The sequence below is a fragment of the Candoia aspera genome, chromosome 12 (assembly GCF_035149785.1).
Source record: "Candoia aspera isolate rCanAsp1 chromosome 12, rCanAsp1.hap2, whole genome shotgun sequence".
In the NCBI taxonomy this organism is placed as follows: Eukaryota; Metazoa; Chordata; class Lepidosauria; order Squamata; family Boidae; genus Candoia; species Candoia aspera.
The window spans coordinates 10,818,795-10,838,460 of record NC_086164.1 but is presented as its reverse complement, the minus strand read 5'-3'; the positions used below and the strand labels follow the sequence as shown (position 1 = coordinate 10,838,460).

Genomic DNA, 19,666 nt, shown 5'->3' with positions numbered 1-19,666 from the left:
GTTCTGCAGTTCATTAGATGACCACCATCCCACTGGCCATCCTGCAGTGAAAAAGGGGTGTTCAATATTATTGTATAGGAAGACCCACATACATGAACAAATGCCCACCTGTTCCCAGGAGCTCTGGTTCAAATGCCCATGAGGCAAGGTTGTGCCATACACGCCACAACTAGTGTCAGCTGGGAGGGTTTCCAGGTTGCAAAGAAGGGTAGAAGCAAGGAAGGGACCATGACTCTCCATTACATTCTCCATAATATACTTTTGTTAGATTAATAGTTTTTCGAAATGGGTACAGGGTGGAATATATGGTAGGAGGGAAAATGGGGCTCGTGTTTAAGCCATGTTTACACCATACAAGTTATGGAGGAAGGAAGATTAATCAATATATCAAGCTTCTAAGACTTGAATAATTGAAATACAGTTCTAGCACTCCTAAAACAGGATTGAGGACAGAGGCAGGAGAAATTACCTTTTGGAGAAGAAGAAGTAGAAGGTGATCCAACGAAATGACCATGTAAGGATTTAGAAGCTTATAAGAAGGAGAATTAAATTGCTGGCAATGACTTACAGAGGCAAATACAATTGATAGAAAGAAGGGGGGAGGGGAGGAAATAGCACAGTGTTTCCTAACTGGACGTCCTGCAGGTGTATTGACCAGTTCCCAGACTTGGCCAGTCAGCACAGCTGTGGTTGAGTATTCTGGAAACTGATCCAGGCACCTGGAGGACATCCAGTTGGGAATATCTGAAATAGAAAGTAATTCTGATTACCTTGATACTTAAGATATTAAGTGGGTTTGTTGGACTAAACCATGGCTAGTTAAAACCAAAATTGGCTACGTGTAAACAATTTGATAAGCCATAACCCATGGTACATACATTGCATTGGCTAAGTTTCCACATAAGAGCTAAAAAAATCACATTATGGATTAATAATGTGAATCTGGCCTCGCAAGAATAGATTATTCATCTCTCCCAGTTTTTTTAGTAGGAATTCAGAAAGGAGTGAAAAATCTCACTTCTTAAATGTCCTATGTCAGTATAGGTAGACTCACATGCAAAAGATTGGAGGACAAGTTAACACATGGTTCCTTCAACCAGATTTGATTTCTGGAACGGTATTTTCCCAACTGGCACTTTCCGGGGGTGTGGATTTCACCTCCCAGAATTCTCAGCAATCACTATGCTGGCTAGGGAATTCTGAAAGTTGAAGTCCATACAGTTAGGAATTGCCCAGATTTGGGAACCACTGTTTTTGAGTACGAAACAAGCTACAACCTGCATGTCACATGTGACATTTGTGAGATTTTGGTGTGACTCCTGGAGTGCACATTTTGTGGTAAAATGCACCATCCCTAAGTACCTGAGTTACTGTTAGGAAAAATGTTGATAACAGTGCCTACATCATCAGGCATACGTGAATTAGGGCCCTGGGCCTTAATAAAATACCTTGCACACTTCTGGTTTACAGTTTAGCTATTTGTCCTTCCTACATCTACATCAGTCCAGATTGGAATAATCAGATATTGGAGGAAGACAAGAGAGGGATTTAACCCATTTCTCTCCTGCACTGGATTTTTCAGAGAAATCCCTTCCTGCCCTCTGTTTCTATTTGCTCTCAGGGAAGTTAAAGCAACCTGGTGCTCAGACTTGAGCTTGGTGGAAAATATTAGATGATGATAGATGATAGATAGATGATAGATAGATGGATAGTTGGATAGTTGGATAGTTGGATAGATGGATAGATGATTGATGATAGATGATAGATAGAGATGATAGAGATGGAGATAGAGATTTCCCTTCTCACCCCTGTGGGTGGTATGAGTCTTCCTCAAACTCGGGTTCCCTACCAGAGGCCCGGGAGTTTGAGGGTTCTGCGCAGGATCTTAGCTGTTCCTAGCACTGCACTCTTCTAGACAAAGAGCCCTGATGTTGTTCCTGGGATCTGTTGGAGCCACTCTCCCAGCTTGGGGGTCACAGCCTCGAGTGCTTCTACCACCCCTGGAACTGCTTTGGCCTTCCCTTTTCACATCCTCTCTAGTTCCTCCTTCAGGCCCTGGTACTTCTCCAGCTTCTCATACTCCATCTTTCTGATTTTGCTGTCAGTTGGCACCGCCACATCTATCACCACCGCTGTCTTCTGGTCCTTGTCTCCTTCCACAATGTCAGGTTGATTGGCCAGTACCTGTCCGTCTGGAATATGGACAGGCAGATACTGGAATATATATATATTTGCAAACTCGTCTTGCAGGTGATGAGAAAAGCCAGACACACATCGTTACAGAAAATATGTACTTATTCTGCACACAGAATAGAGAGACCAAAAGTAGTTTAATCATTGATAACTTTGAACTGTGCCTGTGCTATTCCAATCAGTATTTTTTCAAAACGAGGTGGGAATTTTTTTTTTTTTTGGTTACAAGTTTGCAAGAGATAAAAAACACTATTTCCTTTTCTTAAGCCCTGCAGGGAAAAACCCAGCCCAGCCCTTGGATGGGCACGGCTTAAGATACAAGCAGTATCTAGAGAATGTGCTCCCAGTTCAGACCCAGACAAAAACCAGGCAAAAGCAACTGGCTTTTGGGAGTCCAGGATGGGGAACTGGGCCGTCAACCACTGGTTTTCAGCCCTGGTGATCGTAAGTTATCCTTTATTATGTCTGGGTCTGAATGGAAAGATAGATAAGGCAAAAAAAAGGGGGGGCACTTTCTGTTTCAGGAGGCACCATTTAACATACAGCAAATACATTATGTGCAAGAGGCTCCTCGTTCAAACTTAGTTAAAAGAATGGTACCAGTTTCACCAGTTTGACAAACATGGGAGGGAGTAGCAAAGACCACTGCCTGAAGTTCTACTCAGGCTGGACCAGGGTGGACAACCTTTGATGGTTAAGAGGTTTTTATTTTACTTTTAAATTTCTGTTATTCTCAATAGCTAGAGCAGTGTTTCTCAACCTCAGCAACTTTAAGATGTGTGGATTTCAACTCCCAGAATTCCCCAACCAGCATGGTTTTCCTAAGAGGCAGAAAGGACAAGCAGTATCAAGGTCATGGCTGTCTGGGGAATTCTGGGAGTTGAAATCCACACATCTTAAAGTTGCTAAGGTTGAGAAACACTGATCTAGGGTCTATGATGTCATCATGTGCTGGGCCAATTTGGCTTAAAAAAACTTTTTAGGTTTTTTTTTTAGTTTGGGAATCTTTTCTTACGGCATTTAAAGAGTAATAAGCCCATCCATCATGTTCATCTATGTACCTACTTTTAAATTTCTGTTTGGAAAGTGCCAGGAAATCATTCTGTTGATTGCTGGCACCTAAAGGCTGACAATCCATCATGAGAAATAACCCCTGACAGCCTTCTCCTTTGCAATTTTGTCTCATCAAAGTTACCTCAGGTCTGGGCCATCATCAGCTCTCATGGCAGTGGATTCCAAACTCTGAATATCTGGAAGTGTTCTATATAAATGAAATATATTATTAAATGAGACTGTCCCTATCTTGTATCTCAAAGAAGATAAAGGAGCAGACTAAATCATGAGGGCCAGTTTGGTGTAGGAACTGAAGTGCTGCTGGTTAGAAACTGGGAGAAATGGCTTCTAGCAGTTCTTTAGGCAGGAAAGCTGGCTGGGCGATTTTGGGCTGGTCTGTCCCTCTCAGCCTAACCCATCTCACAGGTTTGCTGTTCTGGAGAAAATAGAAGGTGACAGCATTAGGTATGTACACATTCCTGGGCTGGGTTGCTACAAAGATAAACATGCTATGGGCACAAAATGTGAGGCTCTGAGGATCAAAAGGATCAACATCTTGAGGTTGCAAGTGCCTAGAACAACTATTTAACTCAACAGAAGGTGATTTGGGAAATGGTGTGGATATTTTTAAAACTGAGATTTAAGGCAGAAAGTCTACATTGCTTGTGATAGAGCCCTCATCCTCTGATATACCACATTCTTGTACCACATTCCTCCTCTCCCATCCTTCCTCTGGCTTTTATAATTTTCCCAGTCTAGTCCATCATACTGAAGCCTCTTTGTGCCAGCCAAATGAGCTTTTGCTTCCTCTTTGTTGACGTTGGGGTGTGTTGAAATAACAAAGCTCCATGTACATTCTTAGCATAGTGTAAGTAAAATCAACAATTGTATCAACGACCTAGTCATTTTAATAAAGAATTAGTCAGCAGTGAACAACAGTGGTACATCTTGGAGCCAAAGTTTCAAGTCATGAAATCTAGTGGGGGGCAACTGACCATCCAGGCGATACAGGCTTATGGGGAGAATGACCAACAGGGTTAAGGATATGGTCTTGGAAAGAGGTATATAGGGGTTTCCCATGGCTGTTTAAAGGTCCCCCCTCAAAAAAAAAAAGGAATGGTTTTAGTCTCTGAGATCTTGTTGTTGGATCACAGCAAATGTTTATCTGTCCAGTACCCTCTTCCTATTTTCTGGGAAGTCTGCTGGTTAGTAGGAAAACACTGGGGAATCTCTGCTCTTCCACATGTTGCTGAAGGACAACTCTTAGCAGCCCCGAAAGAACCTGGGCAAAAGTGAGGAATGCTAGGAATGTTCATCAATATCTGGAAAGGAAAAAGGACCTTCGACCATCCTGAGGCATTGCAGAAACCAAGCTGATGGGAGAAGTGCATCCTGAATGCTTGAAAGCTCTTAGCATAACAACATGGGTTCATAGTTCTGTCTGCTTTGGTCCAAATAAAATCAGTGCCAGCCTGTGGATTTCCCTGCTTTGCTTTATAATAGACCCACCACAGCTTTATTTATCTTTTTTGATCATCAAATTAATATCTATTTGGACTAACTGAAATGTCCAGCCAAGAAAACAAACCAACTGATCATCAAACAAATCAACCCAGAGCTCCCACTTGAGGCAAACAACCAGGCTCAAATTATCCTACTTTGGACACATTATGCAAAGACCCACCTCTCTGGAGAAGGCTCTGATGCTGGGAAAGCTAGAAGGAAAGAGAAGAAGAGGACGACCAGCAGCAAGGTGGATGGACTCACAGTGGCAATGGGGGCACTGTTGGAAGCCCTGAAGGACCAGGTTGGGGACAGATTGTCCTGGAGAAAATCTATCTGTGTGGTTGCTAGGAGTCAACATCGACTTGATGGCACATAATCAATCAATCAATCAATCAGTTAGTCAATCAACTGGAATGTTGCAGCACCAGAGTCTGCATTTAGTCATGACTATGGGTAAATTCTCCATTCTGATTAAGTATTATCTGTACTTTGTCCAAGGGCAGAGGATTATTATTTCATTACTGGCAGATTCAAAAATGACTTCCTGCAGTTTACAGCATAAAAACATAAAAATAAAAAAATGCACCCAATGGCCAGGGAAAAAAACAATAAAAGACTTTTTTTTGAAAGACTGGAAACCTTATGTGGATTTTTTGTTGAAAGAAGAAGAGACTGAATTGATGATTTATGGATTTGCAGATTAAAAAGGGTTAAAGAGGGAGGGGAAAGAGTAAGATGGTAACTACTCAATAGAAAGAGGGGTGGAAGTCATAATTCGATATTCTCTCTCTCTCTCTTCTCATTTCCTCTCTTTTCTTTTTCTTATTTTTCCTTTCTTTTTTATACTTTTATTGTATTCAAAAAATCTAAAATAAATAAATACATTTTAAAAATGGACACAAAACTACCATAAAACAATTGGCAAAATCTTGATCATTCACTCCCTAAAAAGGATGCTTAATAGACATGGACCTCTGGCATCAAACTGATCCTCTGAATCCTATACATCTACTTCCTTTATAATGCTAAAATCTGTTTAACTTAATTGGGACTCATCTGAATCCATGCAAGGTAATCATTCATGGTTTGTGTGATGTCATGCGTGCTGATGGCTGCTTGGATAACGCTTAATAAAGGCTATCTCCTTTCAAAATGTTCCTGAATGTAACTGTCTTCCATGTCATTGAATGGCTGATACTATAAAACTGAACACATGAAACATTTTTTCCCCTTTTTCCTTTAGGCTGCTTGGCTAGCATTGAATATATTCCTTTTCGTGACATATTTCCTGACATTTGACAGGAGTGAACAGTACTATTACACCAGACAGATTCTTGGGGTGAGCATTATCTTGGCATCTCATAAGCTTTTGATCTCCCTGCTGTAGAGATGAAGAACCTTTAAAAAAAACTAAAAAAAACCCCTCATGGTTCTTGACAGGATTAAATTGTACTTATTTCTGTGTCAGTGTATAATATATCCTACCTCTGTTGGTTATATGGGCATATGACTACAAAATCCATCTCAAAATAGCCCAGTGGGCAAGTCACATTCTACCATAGTTTAGCAGGATGTCCCCAACCAGGAATAAGCTTCACTAAGGTTGGTGTGGCACAAAAACAAGGTATGCATCGGCATGACCCAGATGAAATGCTGCAGACACATCTCAGACTGGAAAATATGGCAGCTGCTTTAAGAGTTGCAGTGGCTCCTTAAAGCAGCCACATCTTTTTTTTTTCAGGTTCTGTCATGAGTAATGATGGCGAGCAGGAAGGGGCTCCCATCCAGGGTGGAAAACGCATGCGTAGTACTGAGGAATTAAGCAGCCATTCAAAGAGACACAGAACAGACCCGCCTTGACTTTTGGGGTTTATCTGTCTGGGTTTTTCCCACACTTATTCAGTTTGTTAGGATTCTGTTTATGTAGCAGTAATAAACACTAGAGACCTACTCCTCATCTCAGCATGATTCTCACTGTTAGGACAGGTTCACACAGAAGCTCTAAAACAGACAGGCTGCTTTAATGAGCACTAGAGAGATGTTGTGCTCATCCAAGGTCTGAAGCACTTGTGCATCATGTGCAAAGCATGCACAGCCCTAGTTTGCATACACTCATCTTCCATTTCCCCTCTTCCCCTGTGTTACATTTGTTAAACGAATGGAATTTGTAAGGAATGCCTAAGACTAAATAAAAGACTCAGACTCTAAATCAAGTTTAAGTTCTGGCTTTTATTTAGAATAGAATGCACACCAGTAAAAAGCTGAGAGTGAGGGAAGCGCACCAAAAGTTGAATTACATAGTCTCGCGCCAAACAGCGCTCCACCCCCACCCTCCCTGGGTGTGCCCCACGAGTTCCACGGAGTGACAGGTCATCCAGGCTTGATAGGTGAGAGGTCGTCCAGCCCCATTCGCCCCGGGCATCGCCCTGTTTATCTTCCTGTGAGGTAATGGTCCATTACTGGGCGATTAGACTTCGATATTCCTCGAAAGCCCGGCCGCGCCCTTCCAAACCTCGCCCTGATTATTTCTTTGATAATGGTGTCAATGGTCGATTACCAGGCGGTGAGACTTTGTTGTTCAATAGATCTCCCAAACCCATTACCTTCGTTGTCCGGTTTATCGCCCGCACCTCTCCAGTCATTGACACGCATCCGCGCTTTGTCATGCGAGCCGTTACGATGTCGCAAACATCGCAACGGCGATCATGACAGAATTCCAGATTTGAACTTTGTGGCAATTTGCTGTTGTACTATAGTCTAGCATTTTACTGGTTGTATATGTGGGGAGCCACCATATAAAGTAGTTGTATTAACTGTGTTTATCTCTTTAGTCTTGGCTTGTCTCACCACCTTCTTCGTCCTGACCCAATCTATTTTTTCAACGGTGCTTGTTGCACTCCATTTAAAGTCCTTGTGCATTCCTCAAGTTATATGTCCCTGCTTTAGGAGAAGCTGTAATACCTAAAAATGATGCAAAAATGGTCCTATGTTCTCTTTGCCTTTGTAGTCTGCGCTGGCTTGGGCTCGGGCTTCAGCCAAGTGCCTGAACTTCAATAGCATGTTGATCCTGCTGCCCATTTGCCGGAACCTCCTCTCCTTCGTGAGGGGCACCTGTCGGGTAAGGCCAAGTGGGCCTTCAGCTCACAGCACAACGCATTTAGTCTTGGATGTTGGGTGGGCCCAGGGAACCCAGCTGGTTGCTAAAAGATGTCTTGTGGAAGATTACAGTGGGTATAATCTCCTTCTGAGTTTGGATCCTATTTCAGAAAGGTGGAGAATCTCCATTTCCAGAGTAAATAACAAGCAAATAAATGAGAGGGGAAAAATGGCTAAAACAGTTGACCAACGAACAGCTCTGCAGATGTTTCCTTGGTCTCCGTTCCATAGCTGGCGTGACTTGTTCTGTGGGATCTTGGGAACTACAGTTTAGCAGTAATTGAAGGGCCACAGTTTGCCCAGTCCTGGGACAAAACTTGTTTATAAGTGATTGTTCACAGAAGATCTTGGCAACCTGGGACCCCAGGGCTGTATGCTGTCCTTGAATTCCATTTTTCTCTCCCTCCCATCAGAAGCTAGTGGTAGTTTTCCAACAGCAACATCAGCCCCAAAATAGAGGCATGGGCACAACAAAAGAGAGGGGTCCCTTGAAGTCCAATTTGTGGGTTTCCTAGAGGCATCTGATGGACCACTATATGAGAGAGAATGCTAGCGGAATGGTATGTGGGAGAGACGGGGCAAAGAGATGCTGCCTAGGGAACAGTCACATAAGAGAGGGCAGAGCCCACAGCTGCATAGTGGGCAGGGCAAGAGGCTCAGAAGGGACCCACCCTGACTTCTCATGCTGTAAAGGAGACAGCGGGAGATCTGTACTTTCAGACTTGCAAGGTTCTATTAATGTAGCCTTACAGCAGTAAGTAGTATTAGCTCATATGGTTGTGTTTCCTGGGAAGGCTGACAGCTGGCTAGATGGGGCTGGGCCTGATCCAGCAGGCCTATCATCACATCCTCATGTTTTACTGTCATAGAATTGGACAGTTTGGCTGTTCCTGACTTTTTGCTTTATCGATCCAGTGTTGCAGGCGTACCATGAGGCGGCAGCTGGATCATAACTTGGCCTTCCATAAACTGGTGGCTTATATGATCGCTCTTCATACAGGTAAAGGGAAACATCTGGAAAATTCTGAAAAAATTTACTGGAAAACAAATGAATTGCAACAGTATGGTGTTGTAACACAAATTTTGCATTTACGTACTTGCGTGTGACACAAGCGCGTAAGGCCAGAGCTTGCCTTGTGATGTCACAATGCATGTTCCATTGTTTTGGTCTCATGATGATTAGGATGGATGCCCGTGAGAATGTAACTTTCCCTACAACTACATATTTGCAGGCATTGATAAGTTCTGTGTTCACGTAACATGCTGAACACTGTTTTGCTTAATCACAGTTAATTGAAAACATCACAATTGGCTGGGCTCACATAACACACTGAACTATAAACCATGATATGCAACCTACTGTACAATGTGTGGGTTCATAGTTCACACAACATACTGAGCAACAGACAAGGAAACCACAGTACAGCTTACTGTGTTGACTGAGCCCCGCCTTGGTGTGCTTAGAAAAGAGTCTTCTTAAAAATCAAATTTGAAAACTTGGGGTATTTCTTTTTCTTGTTTCTACATTGCCAAGCGTCCCTTTGTGTTCAAAACCCAGTTCTACTTATTGTCATTTCCTTTTCAGAACTAACTGGGGTTGAACATTTTCACTTATGTACTTTCTCCAGGTTCAAGTGCTGGTTCAAATCATTCTGTATTATGATTAAGATGCATGGACTGTCTTGTTTTTATAATTGGATAAGTGGTTTACCTTGTGCTCTCTTCAAGCCATTCACATCATTGCTCATCTGTGCAACATTGAGTGGTACATTGATGCTGAGCAGGCAACAGATGACAGCTTGCCTTCCATTCTGTCTCACCTGCATCAGACGAATGATCTGTGGTTAAATCCTATCCACTCAAACTCTACGGTGAGTGCTTCACTGAATCAATTGTTTACTTCTAAAAATTAAATTACTTGGGCTTGCACCTAGTTGAGAGTCCCCGGTTAGATTGATAGTTACAGGAGCCCCTTGGTTTTATTTGTGATTTGGACATGGAATTTAGGAGGATTATCAGTGTTTCTTTAACCTGGATAGAAAACCTGCGATTTGCTTGGCCCCAATGTTTTCTTTTTTTCAGCTATAACTTGACAGTCCGGTTTTCTTCCCATGGTTTTTGCTGGGTTACATTTAGTTGATATTCTAATTGTCTCTTACCGTTCAAGGATTGATGTTTTAAATATGTGCGTCGTACCTTGTTTTTAAAAAAGGTGTAATTTTACAAGCTTGTTTTAAATTTTTGGTGAGCTGCCTTGGGTATGTTTTCAGTTTTAAAAAATGGTGTAATGACTGCCTATTCAGAATGATAATCAGACTCACACAGGTATTCTATGGATATCTATTTTAATAATGAATAGTATGCAGAAACACAGGCAAAGCTGAGAATACTAAAAGCGCCGGATTTCTCCCAATTAATTCCCAAGCAATCCCAAAGCCCTCCCCCCAGAGTCAGTACAACTCCATCCCCCTGCAGGTGTTCCAAAGGGTTGCTGGCAGTCTTCCGGTAAGTCCTTGACCAGCTGAGATAGCCCAAGCATGTATTCCTCCAGACTCTCATCATCCAGCTCACTGCCTGGCACCAAGGAGCAGTAGCAGCCCCCTCCTGTACAACAACACGTGTCAACACCAGCATGGTATGGGAGCTCATTGTGACATTTCAGGAACAGGAACCATGACAAATGGAAATGATATGTTTCAGCTATGATTTTTAAGGACGTTTGAGTCTGATTGTCATTTTATCCTGTTGCAATTTTGTTATATGGGCCAGGTTTCCTGAATATTATAGGACTGAAATTCCCCCATGTTGGGAGGATCCTAGGCTGTGGAATTCCCCCCAGGGACGTGATCTAGGATGTCATTGCATAACTTCTTTGCTTGCTCTTGCAGATACCTTTATATGTAGCATTCATCACCATTCCAGGCCTTACAGGGGTGATCATCACTTTGGCACTTGTCCTCATGATCACTTCTTCCATGGAACAAATCCGCAGAAGCTATTTTGAAGTCTTCTGGTACACCCACCACCTCTTCGTCATCTATTATGCGGGCCTCGTCATCCATGGCATCGCGTAAGACACCACTGCTTAAACTGATGTGGCACGATGGACTAATTCTTTTTTTTTAATATATAATTTTTATTGAAAGTTTTAATAACAGTAATAAGAACTAATACAAACTAAAAGAGAGTGAAAAAGAAGAAAGAGAAAGGGAGAGAGAGAAAAAAGAAAGAAGTAACAGTGCAGAAAGAAAAAAAGTAGAAGAAAAATAGAAAAAAGAGAGAGCTGTAAAGAAGTGGCTTCTGATCTTCTTCAGAGCAGTTATAAGTACAATTATATTTTAACCTCTCTCTCTAAAGTTACACCTTGACTCTCTTCTTTCTATAATCTGTCCTGTCTAATCATCAAAACCATAAATCATAAGTCCATAAGGGGTTTCCAGTCACCAAAAAATATTCTCTAATCAAACAAGTCAATTTAGCCATCTCAGCAAGTTCCATCATCTTTACCAGCCATTCCCCCATTTGTGGGTATTGCCAAATCTTTCCATCTTTGTGTATACAATAATCTCGCTGCAGTTATCAGATATATAAAAAGCAATGTTCCATGGCTCTTTTCTAACTGTTTATCCATCAGTCCCTGGAGGAAAATTCTAGTTTCAGTTGAATGTTAGTCTTCAAAATCCTCTGAATCACTGTATGTTTTTGAGCCCAAAATTTTCTAGCTTTTTAGCATAATAAAATGGCCCTTCTTGTTCACATTTCCAACACAAATTTGAACTACCTTTATACATTCTGGATAATTTTTCTGGTGTCATATACCAAAGAGTACATCCTTTTATAAAAATTCTGCTTAAGACTATAACATAATGTAAATTTCAGTCCTTTCAACCACATCTTTTCCCATTGTTCCATTGTATATTACAACCAAAGTTCTTAGCCCACTTTATCATACATTCTTTCACTTTCTCTTCTTCTGTTTCAAATTTCAATAAAAGTTTGAGTATCGTGGTATTTATACAGTGTTGACTGGAGATGATTAACATCTGATGTTTAGATAAACCTTTAAAGACGAAGAAATTTATACGAATATTAACTCGGACTACTAAAATGTTAATGTTGGTAAACGTGAGGTTGTTTAAATTTTACATCTAAAGCTCAATGTGGCATTAATAAGCATCTGCAAAATACACTCAGTTCTTGAGTGATTGCAGGTATCAGCATTTTAAAGGCCATGTTTGGTTAACCAAACCATGCATGCAGGTGCCACGGAATTCAGAACAACAAGTGTAATAGCCTCACAGTGATACTAGCAGCCAAAGTAAATATACGGCATAGCGAGTCACTGTACCTGGAATTCTGCCCCCCCCCCCGCCAATCAGTGAGGGATCTTGGGAGTCTAGAAACATTTGAAAGTCTCATCTCCAGCATCTCTGAGAAAAACTGCCCCAGTGGTAGTACGGAGTGGTGAGGGTGAGGAAGGGGGATTGTCATAGCAAGCCATTTGCTCCCATGACTTAGCACTTGAATCGCTTTGGGCATTTCTCCTGGGAAAGGCGACAGTTTGGATGGTGCCCTTTTGTGTCCCCAGCGGTCTTGTTCGTGGGCAAACGGCTGAAAGCCTGATGAAGAATAACCCCAAGGAGTGTGCAGACCACCCTACCCAGTGGGGTCCAAACAGCAAAGATCCCCGTTGTGAAGTGCCTGAGTTTGGAAGTATCCCAGCTGAGGTGAGAACATCCATGGTAATTGTCTGTGCAGAGCCTGGTAAAGGTTTAGGGGACAGATCTCTAAGCGGCAACCTCATCTGGGGAAAGAATCTGAGAGCTGTTAGCAAGAAATGGAAACGCCATCCACCCTCATGTAGTGGAAGGTAAATGGGTCCTAAAATGAGAGTAGTTCAGTTGCAGAAATTCTTGTAACCCTATCCCTTTCCTTTCAAGAAATCTCATTAAAGAAGACCCAGTGAGAATTTTGCTTTTGGTTAGTTGAGTCAGCTGCCCAAAGCCTGGCATCAGCCCAATGTGCAGTTGATGTTGGCTAAAACTTTTATCTACCCAGCCCCACTCTGAAAGCTGGACTTCCTTATCACACTAAATCTAGCTATGGCTTGGTTTGGACTTGGTGAGTTATGTAAACCACGGTTAATGGCTTGGCCTATTGGGCAAACCCAGGCAGTTATGATTAAAAGCAAGCCATGATTTAGCATAATGTATGAATTCAGCATAAAGAACTATGCGGGATTATGGGGATAGAAGGCTTTGCAAAAAATAAGAGAAACTCCTGCTTCCCTGCAAGATGGTCCTTCTTAAAGTGCTGTCACTTGGTTTTTTCTTTTAAGTCCTGGAAGTGGGTCCTGGCACCTATTATTCTCTATGCATTTGAGCGAGTCCTGAGGATTTGGCGTTCCTACCAGAAGGTGGTTATTACAAAGGTAAGTGTTGAGTCTGTCTCCAAATCTACTCACCAGCTTTGTCCTGAATACATTTAAGAGGAAAGGGAGAGAGAGGTCTAAGATCCATAGTTAGGTAATACTATATTACTGTTCTATTATAGTAAAGATTACTTTGAGTTGAGCTCAGCTTTCATGCAGCTTTCTTGGCAACATCTGGGAGTGGTTTGCTGCTGTAACATCTTTATCCAGTGAAGAGTGATGGATGAAAGCCTGCCCACTATTCATGCAACTTTAGCTGGCCCTAATATGTAAGGGTGCTCCTACGCCACTAGGTAGACCAGACCATGAAATAACTCCCTTGGATGGCTAAAATTACTTTTACTAAGATTAGCTACAAAAACAGAATCTTGCAAGTCTGGTTGCACTGTAACTCCTCCTCTTTCTTATACTTCAGTGAATTAGGGAGGTGTCTCTCTGAGCTGCTTTCAAACATTATCTGGATGTTCTGGAGTTAAAAAATACTTCAGCCCCTTTTGCCTAGGCAACAGATCCTGCATATCTCTGGCAAGGTCACCTTCCTTACTCTCTACATCCAATGTGATGGTTTGGTTAAGGTGTTGAACTGATACTGGGGAGACCCAGGTTCAAATCCACCCTCAGCCACGGGGTATCACTGAGTGACTTTGGGGGAATTGCTCTGCAAAGAGAAAGAAGGAGGCAGCCTTGTGTTTCAGCATCAGCGAAGAGCCAGGAAGGGTTCGATCTGTCTTCCTTACAGGTCTGCCAATGTGGGGAGAAGATATATGGGTAGTGGAATTCATGGCATCCCTATTGGGACACTGGATGGGGTTTGCTCACTTTTGAAATCTTGGCTTCAGGTCATCATGCATCCCTCAAAAGTACTGGAAATTCAGATGTGCAAGAAAGGTTTTAGCATGGAAATCGGACAGTATGTGTTCCTCAATTGTCCCTCCATCTCCTATCTGGAGTGGCATCCATTCACTCTCACATCTGCCCCAGAGGAAAGCTTCTTCTCTGTCCACATTCGGGTGGGAGGTGACTGGACTGAGACCTTGATTGACACCTTGCAGCAGCCGAACCCGCTGATGCCCAGGTGAGCAGAGAGGGCAACTTGAGTAGCTGCTGTTGGCCTAACCTTAATTTCTTGAATAAGTCACATTTGGATAGGCTTGGAAATGTGTGCAGTATTCATATTTCATTTTTTGTTTGGCCAAAAACATTAAAATATATCTTAAAAATCCTAACTGGTCCAATTTGTGCAACTAAGTTCTTCTGGAAGTTTATGGCACTGCTGGATTCAGCTTTGTTTCCTGTCATCTGTGGGAACACTAGAAGGAGAAAAGACAAAACACTGTTGGTCTCCTCTTTGCAGGATCATGGTGGATGGCCCTTTTGGCACAGCCAGTGAGGATGTCTTCCAGTATGAGGTGGCCATGTTGGTGGGAGCTGGGATTGGGGTGACTCCCTTTGCTTCAGTACTGAAATCCATCTGGTACAAGTTCCAACACGGTGACCAGGAACTTCGAACCAGAAAGGTAAGCTCAGGTGGCTTGTTCTTAACCTGTTTACAAGAATATACTAGTCTTTGAGGTACAGCAATGGAAGATTTCTGTAATTTATCATGTCTTGCAGTCTTAAGCTAGAATCGGCATATCCTGTTTCTCCAGAAAGATGAAAATAGTGCTGGAAAAGAAGGACCAGCTCTACCATTAGACACCGTAATGAAGTTCTTTGAGTCACAGATGGAATAAACTAGGAAGCAGTGGTGGAGCATAAAGCTCCCTAGCTTGACTTATATCCCCTAAAATAGCCTGCTGCCTTTAAATGCAATGAAGCAACCAGTCCCATACTTCAGCTGTCCAATCAGCTGCAGGGGAAGGAGGGCATCATATCCTTGGGACAGATCTAAAGAACTGGATCATTGCTTCTGATGCATGTGCTCACCTTACTGTAATCTCTGGTCACAGTTCTGCAGATTTTGGAGGGCTTAAAGACATGGAAGATCTGTTTAAGTAAGCTAGAGTAACAGGTCAGAAGGTACAATGATGTACCCTATGGGTAGCCATGGGTTCTTAGATCTCAGTATGATATAGGTTGTTTGCTTTTGGTTTATTGTGTTCTGAGAATCCAGGCATTGTGGTTTATGGATTATCCTGTTGCATAAACCAACTGAATAAAGATTATTAAATAAATGATTGTTAAATAAACCATGGTTTAGAATGGTGCAAATGTTGCCTAGATGTAATGGTCTGTGAGAATGTTGTTGAGAGACAGGAGGAGAAGGAAGAGCACAGACTAGGCAACGGTAAGATAAGAGGCAGCCTAGCCTGCAGAAGGAATGTGGATGTGTCTCAGAAGGGACCCTCTCTAGTTTCTTGGGCTGTAAAGGTGAGCGGGGAGAGAGATGTACTTTCAGACTTGCATGATTCTGTTACTGTAACCTTACAATAAAGGTAGTGTTAGTAATGGTTGGTGCTTCTTGTCTGGACTACTTTAGAGTGTTGACACTATGCGATTCTTCAGTTTCCAGATGTGGAGAATTAGCAAATATTTAGCATTTATGTCAAACCCACATTTCCAGGGGCGAGCTGGGGAGGCTGTTTTCAGAACACAGGAAAGTGACTTACAGTGAGTTTGGCTCCTATAGACCAGAATTGCCAACTGGCAAAAATTCTCCAAGACTTTGGTCAGGAATTTTCCCAGCCTTACTTGGAGATCCCAGAACTGAATGTGGAATCTATAGCATGCAAACATCTGCTCTATTATTCAACCAAGATCACCTTACATCCAACCTTTATAGTTTAGTAGTATACAAAGGCTGGGTTCACACAACCCTGCTTATCAGTTCAGTTAAACACTCATTGGCTATATACCTTCTGCATGCTAAAGTTGGGGAGTTTTCATTTGGTTTCTTTGGGGCTCAGTGTGTTATGAAGACTGAGTTTCTTTAGTTGGTTAGGGATTTGATGGTTGACACAAAAATGTGGGTCAAGGCAGTAAGCAGGGCAAGCATGTTGCGTCACCTTGGCCATATTGTTGTTCTCCTCTTTGATCTCGTCCTCTTTCAAGTTTGCTTTGAAAAAAGAGAAGGAAAGATCATATGTCACTGGGGCACTCTGACTTGGAGAGTGCAAACTGGTATTCTAAAGCGTGTTGCCCATTTCCATCTTCTTTTCTTTCTCTCATGGATTGCTAGATTTACTTCTACTGGATTTGCCGAGAAACAGGGGCATTTGCCTGGTTCAGACACCTCCTTTCCTCCTTGGAGCAAGAGATGGAGGGATCCGGGAGAGCAGGTTGCCTAAGCTATCATCTCTACCTCACTGGCTGGAACAGCAGCATGGTGAGCTGGAGGGCTAGTCTTTGTGAGCCATCTCTTTCTCTGAAGAGCAAGCTTCTTGAACCCTGCTGGACCTGTCACTTGCCACTTTCAAGGAAGTCAGCTGCATTTCACAGTCTTCTATCAGAGCAAAAAACCAAGGACAAAAAACATTCTTCAATGTCAGTTTGTTCAGTTGCTTTACAAGGCAGCGCACGGGGTTGTTTTCACAGCCTGAGCTGCTTTAAAACCCCTTTAAAGATAAATAAAGATAAAATTGGAGGGGAAAAGGTACATATTCGACTTCTAAAAGGAAGCAAGCCAAGGTTTCTGGGAAGGGGACTTCTTACCTGGGGCTTTACCACAGATGAGGCCTATCCTCCAATTGTCACTAACTTCACCTCTGCAGGAAATAGCCTTTGGGAATGGGTGGCATACAAATAAAGTCAACAAACAAGCAGGGCAGTCACAATAAGAGCCTGGGTCACCCATTATCTTAAGCCATAATGCAGTTTGCTTGGTTTCAGCTTACTGAGTTTTATTAAGGCAGCCAATTTTCTTTTAGAAACCATGATTTATAGCTTTGATTGAACAAAGACAGCCAATTATTGTTTATTTAGTAAACCACAATAAAACAAATGAAAGCTTATTGTGGTTTTTGAGCCTAGTTACAGAATCAAGGTGATCTTTCAGAAACTCTGATACAAAGCTGTCAAGTTTGTGCAGGGCAAGGATGGAACACACATAGTAGGGCTGGCCCTGTATACTTTGTGGCTTGAGGAAGACCATTCTCACCTTCAACTCAAGCAGTATTTGTGGTTTTCAAAGCATTGGTTTGATTTGACACAAGAAACAAAAAATAAAGGTAACTCTCCTGGCCCTTGGCAATAAAAATACAAGGCCAGAAATAGCTGGGACTAACAATGTTCTGTCTTTTTGGGATATCTAAAACCTGCCACTTGGCCAGTTTGCTTGGCTTAAGTGTTTATATGCCTTGGAAATCAATACTTAACCCCATAAACTAGGTTATTCTCATGAGTGTTAGAGAACACATCCAGCAATTCCCAAGACCTGGAAGATGTGTTTTAACAAATCATTGGGCAGATTGGTGGGACTGCTGCAAAATCCTGACTTCGGCTGCCTTTTCTTTGTTGAGAAACTAGGTTGGCCATGCAGCTCTCCATTTTGAGAAGTCCACTGACATGGTGACAGGCCTGAGGCAAAAAACCTCCTTTGGGAGACCCATGTGGAATAATGAATTTTCAGCAGTGGCAGCCACCCATCCCAGGTAAGAGATTGCCTTTAAACCAGGTAAAACTCCTTTCTTCCCCTCTAATCCAGTAGCAGTTCCTCTAAGCAGCAACAACTTTTCAGGATTTCTGGAAGAAAGGAAACTTCCTCATCATTTGCTACCTGAATTTTCAAAACTGGAAATGCTAGGAATTGAACCACCAGGTGCTCTAACCACTGAGCTATGGTCCCTCCTCCAGAACATTGTGGACTGGGAATCAGTACCCTGGACAGCTCCTTGTTGGATCTGTCCATAATGGATCAGATGTTTATCCAGTTAATCTTTAATTACATTTGCATGTCTAAAAAGTTATTTTAAAGGAGAATGCATGTCTTGTTCATTTGCACACACATTTGCTCCATCAGGCAACATTTTAGAAGACATGTTCTCTCCTTTGTGATAAAGAGGGATGTATATGGTACTTGGCATCTATAGTTTTTATAGGTACCTATATTGTATTATCCATGCTTTCTTGAACAACCTAGAGCCAGTCTTGAAAAATCACAGCTTATCCATTCAGTTCCTATTCTCCTTTCTCTTACCTTGTAGTTCTGTGGATTGGTTTGTGACATAGATGGACACAAAACCAAGTCACCAAGAAGCCATGAAGTCATAAACAGACCCTTTGTCCGTGTCTGCACATCACAGTAAGCCACAGCTGCAATCAGTAAATAAGCAGAAAAAAGCCCTTCGTTGATCTAAAGAAACCACGGATGATTCACTCACACAGTTCGCACATCATCTAAAGCCAAACCTACCCACATGGTTTAATGCACCAGCCAATGTTTTAATCTCTCCAACTAACCACACGGTGCAGTTCTGTTCCTAGCCCTTAATAAAATAATTATGCAAAACTTGCCAGTACACACAAATCCCACTTAATGTTGCTTCCAAAGCTCAGCATAGAGACAGTCTCCAAGCGTGTTTAGTCCACTTGATTTCTGTTGTTTTTATCCTTATCCTAGGTCTGTCGTGGGCGTGTTCTTGTGTGGACCAGAGCAGCTGGCAAAGACTCTGAAAAAGTACTGCACTCGGCACTCTAGTCTGGATCCCAGAAATGTCCAGTTTTATTTCAACAAAGAGAACTTCTGAAACACCAGGACTCATGCTGGAATGGGAGAACTATTTAACTCATTGAACTAAATCAAGACTGTCAGACCAGGGCCTGCAACTTTAATAGGCAGTGGGCACTGTTCTCAATTTTGCATATTGCAGGCGTAATTTTTTCTATTTTTTTTAAAGTTAAATGGCCAAAATCTCACCTTAAAAAAAATGCTGGAGGCCAGTTGGCACAAATGAATCGGGCACGTTGCACCACCATCTGTCTATATAGATAAAGGCGGGTTCTCTCTTTCAGTGGATTGTGATGTCGGGACCAGCATCCACCCATAAAATCTTTTACCTTTCTGGCAAAAAGTGCAAGCTGATGACTTTGTACTGATGACGGGGATTTTTCCAGGGATTTGGGGGCAGAAATGTTCAAATAACCAAGACTGTGAAATACAGTCCTTGCCGAAGCTGGAGCAAAAGAACGGCGTGCATCATGCGTTCAAAACCTTGGATTCTTGCTTCATCTGGCCAAATGCTTGCCTCTATCTTGACCACGTTTTACAATCTCTGCTGATGTCACATATTCAGGCCTACAATCGACTCAATCTTCTACTCAGCTAGAGACTTAACATTTCCCAGGTGTTGCCCTTATTTTTGCAAGGCTGAACACCAGTAGCCGCAAGAC

General features: G+C 42.2%; 1 protein-coding gene across 1 annotated transcript; it reads left to right on the top strand.

The window, feature by feature from the left end:
• Positions 1-2,592: 2,592 nt before the first annotated feature.
• On the top strand, positions 2,593-19,163 carry NOX1 (NADPH oxidase 1). The gene is made up of 13 exons (XM_063313393.1): positions 2,593-2,637; positions 5,996-6,091; positions 7,760-7,870; positions 8,824-8,908; positions 9,637-9,779; positions 10,797-10,978; positions 12,497-12,635; positions 13,247-13,339; positions 14,179-14,414; positions 14,694-14,856; positions 16,518-16,664; positions 17,804-17,928; positions 18,897-19,163. Exons 1-13 carry the CDS (start codon positions 2,593-2,595, stop codon positions 19,021-19,023), a joined length of 1,692 nt encoding a protein of 563 aa, XP_063169463.1. The 3' UTR covers positions 19,024-19,163.
• Positions 19,164-19,666: the final 503 nt, after the last annotated feature.

Bases quoted from the DNA above. Each gene is read 5' to 3' on its own strand.
- NOX1 (XM_063313393.1), top strand. From the start codon at position 2,593: ATGGGGAACTGGGCCGTCAACCACTGGTTTTCAGCCCTGGTGATC. The intron at 6,092-7,759 runs GTGAGCATTATC...TTGCCTTTGTAG, and splicing joins ACACCAGACAGATTCTTGGG to TCTGCGCTGGCTTGGGCTCG. The intron at 14,857-16,517 runs GTAAGCTCAGGT...ATGGATTGCTAG, and splicing joins AGGAACTTCGAACCAGAAAG to ATTTACTTCTACTGGATTTG.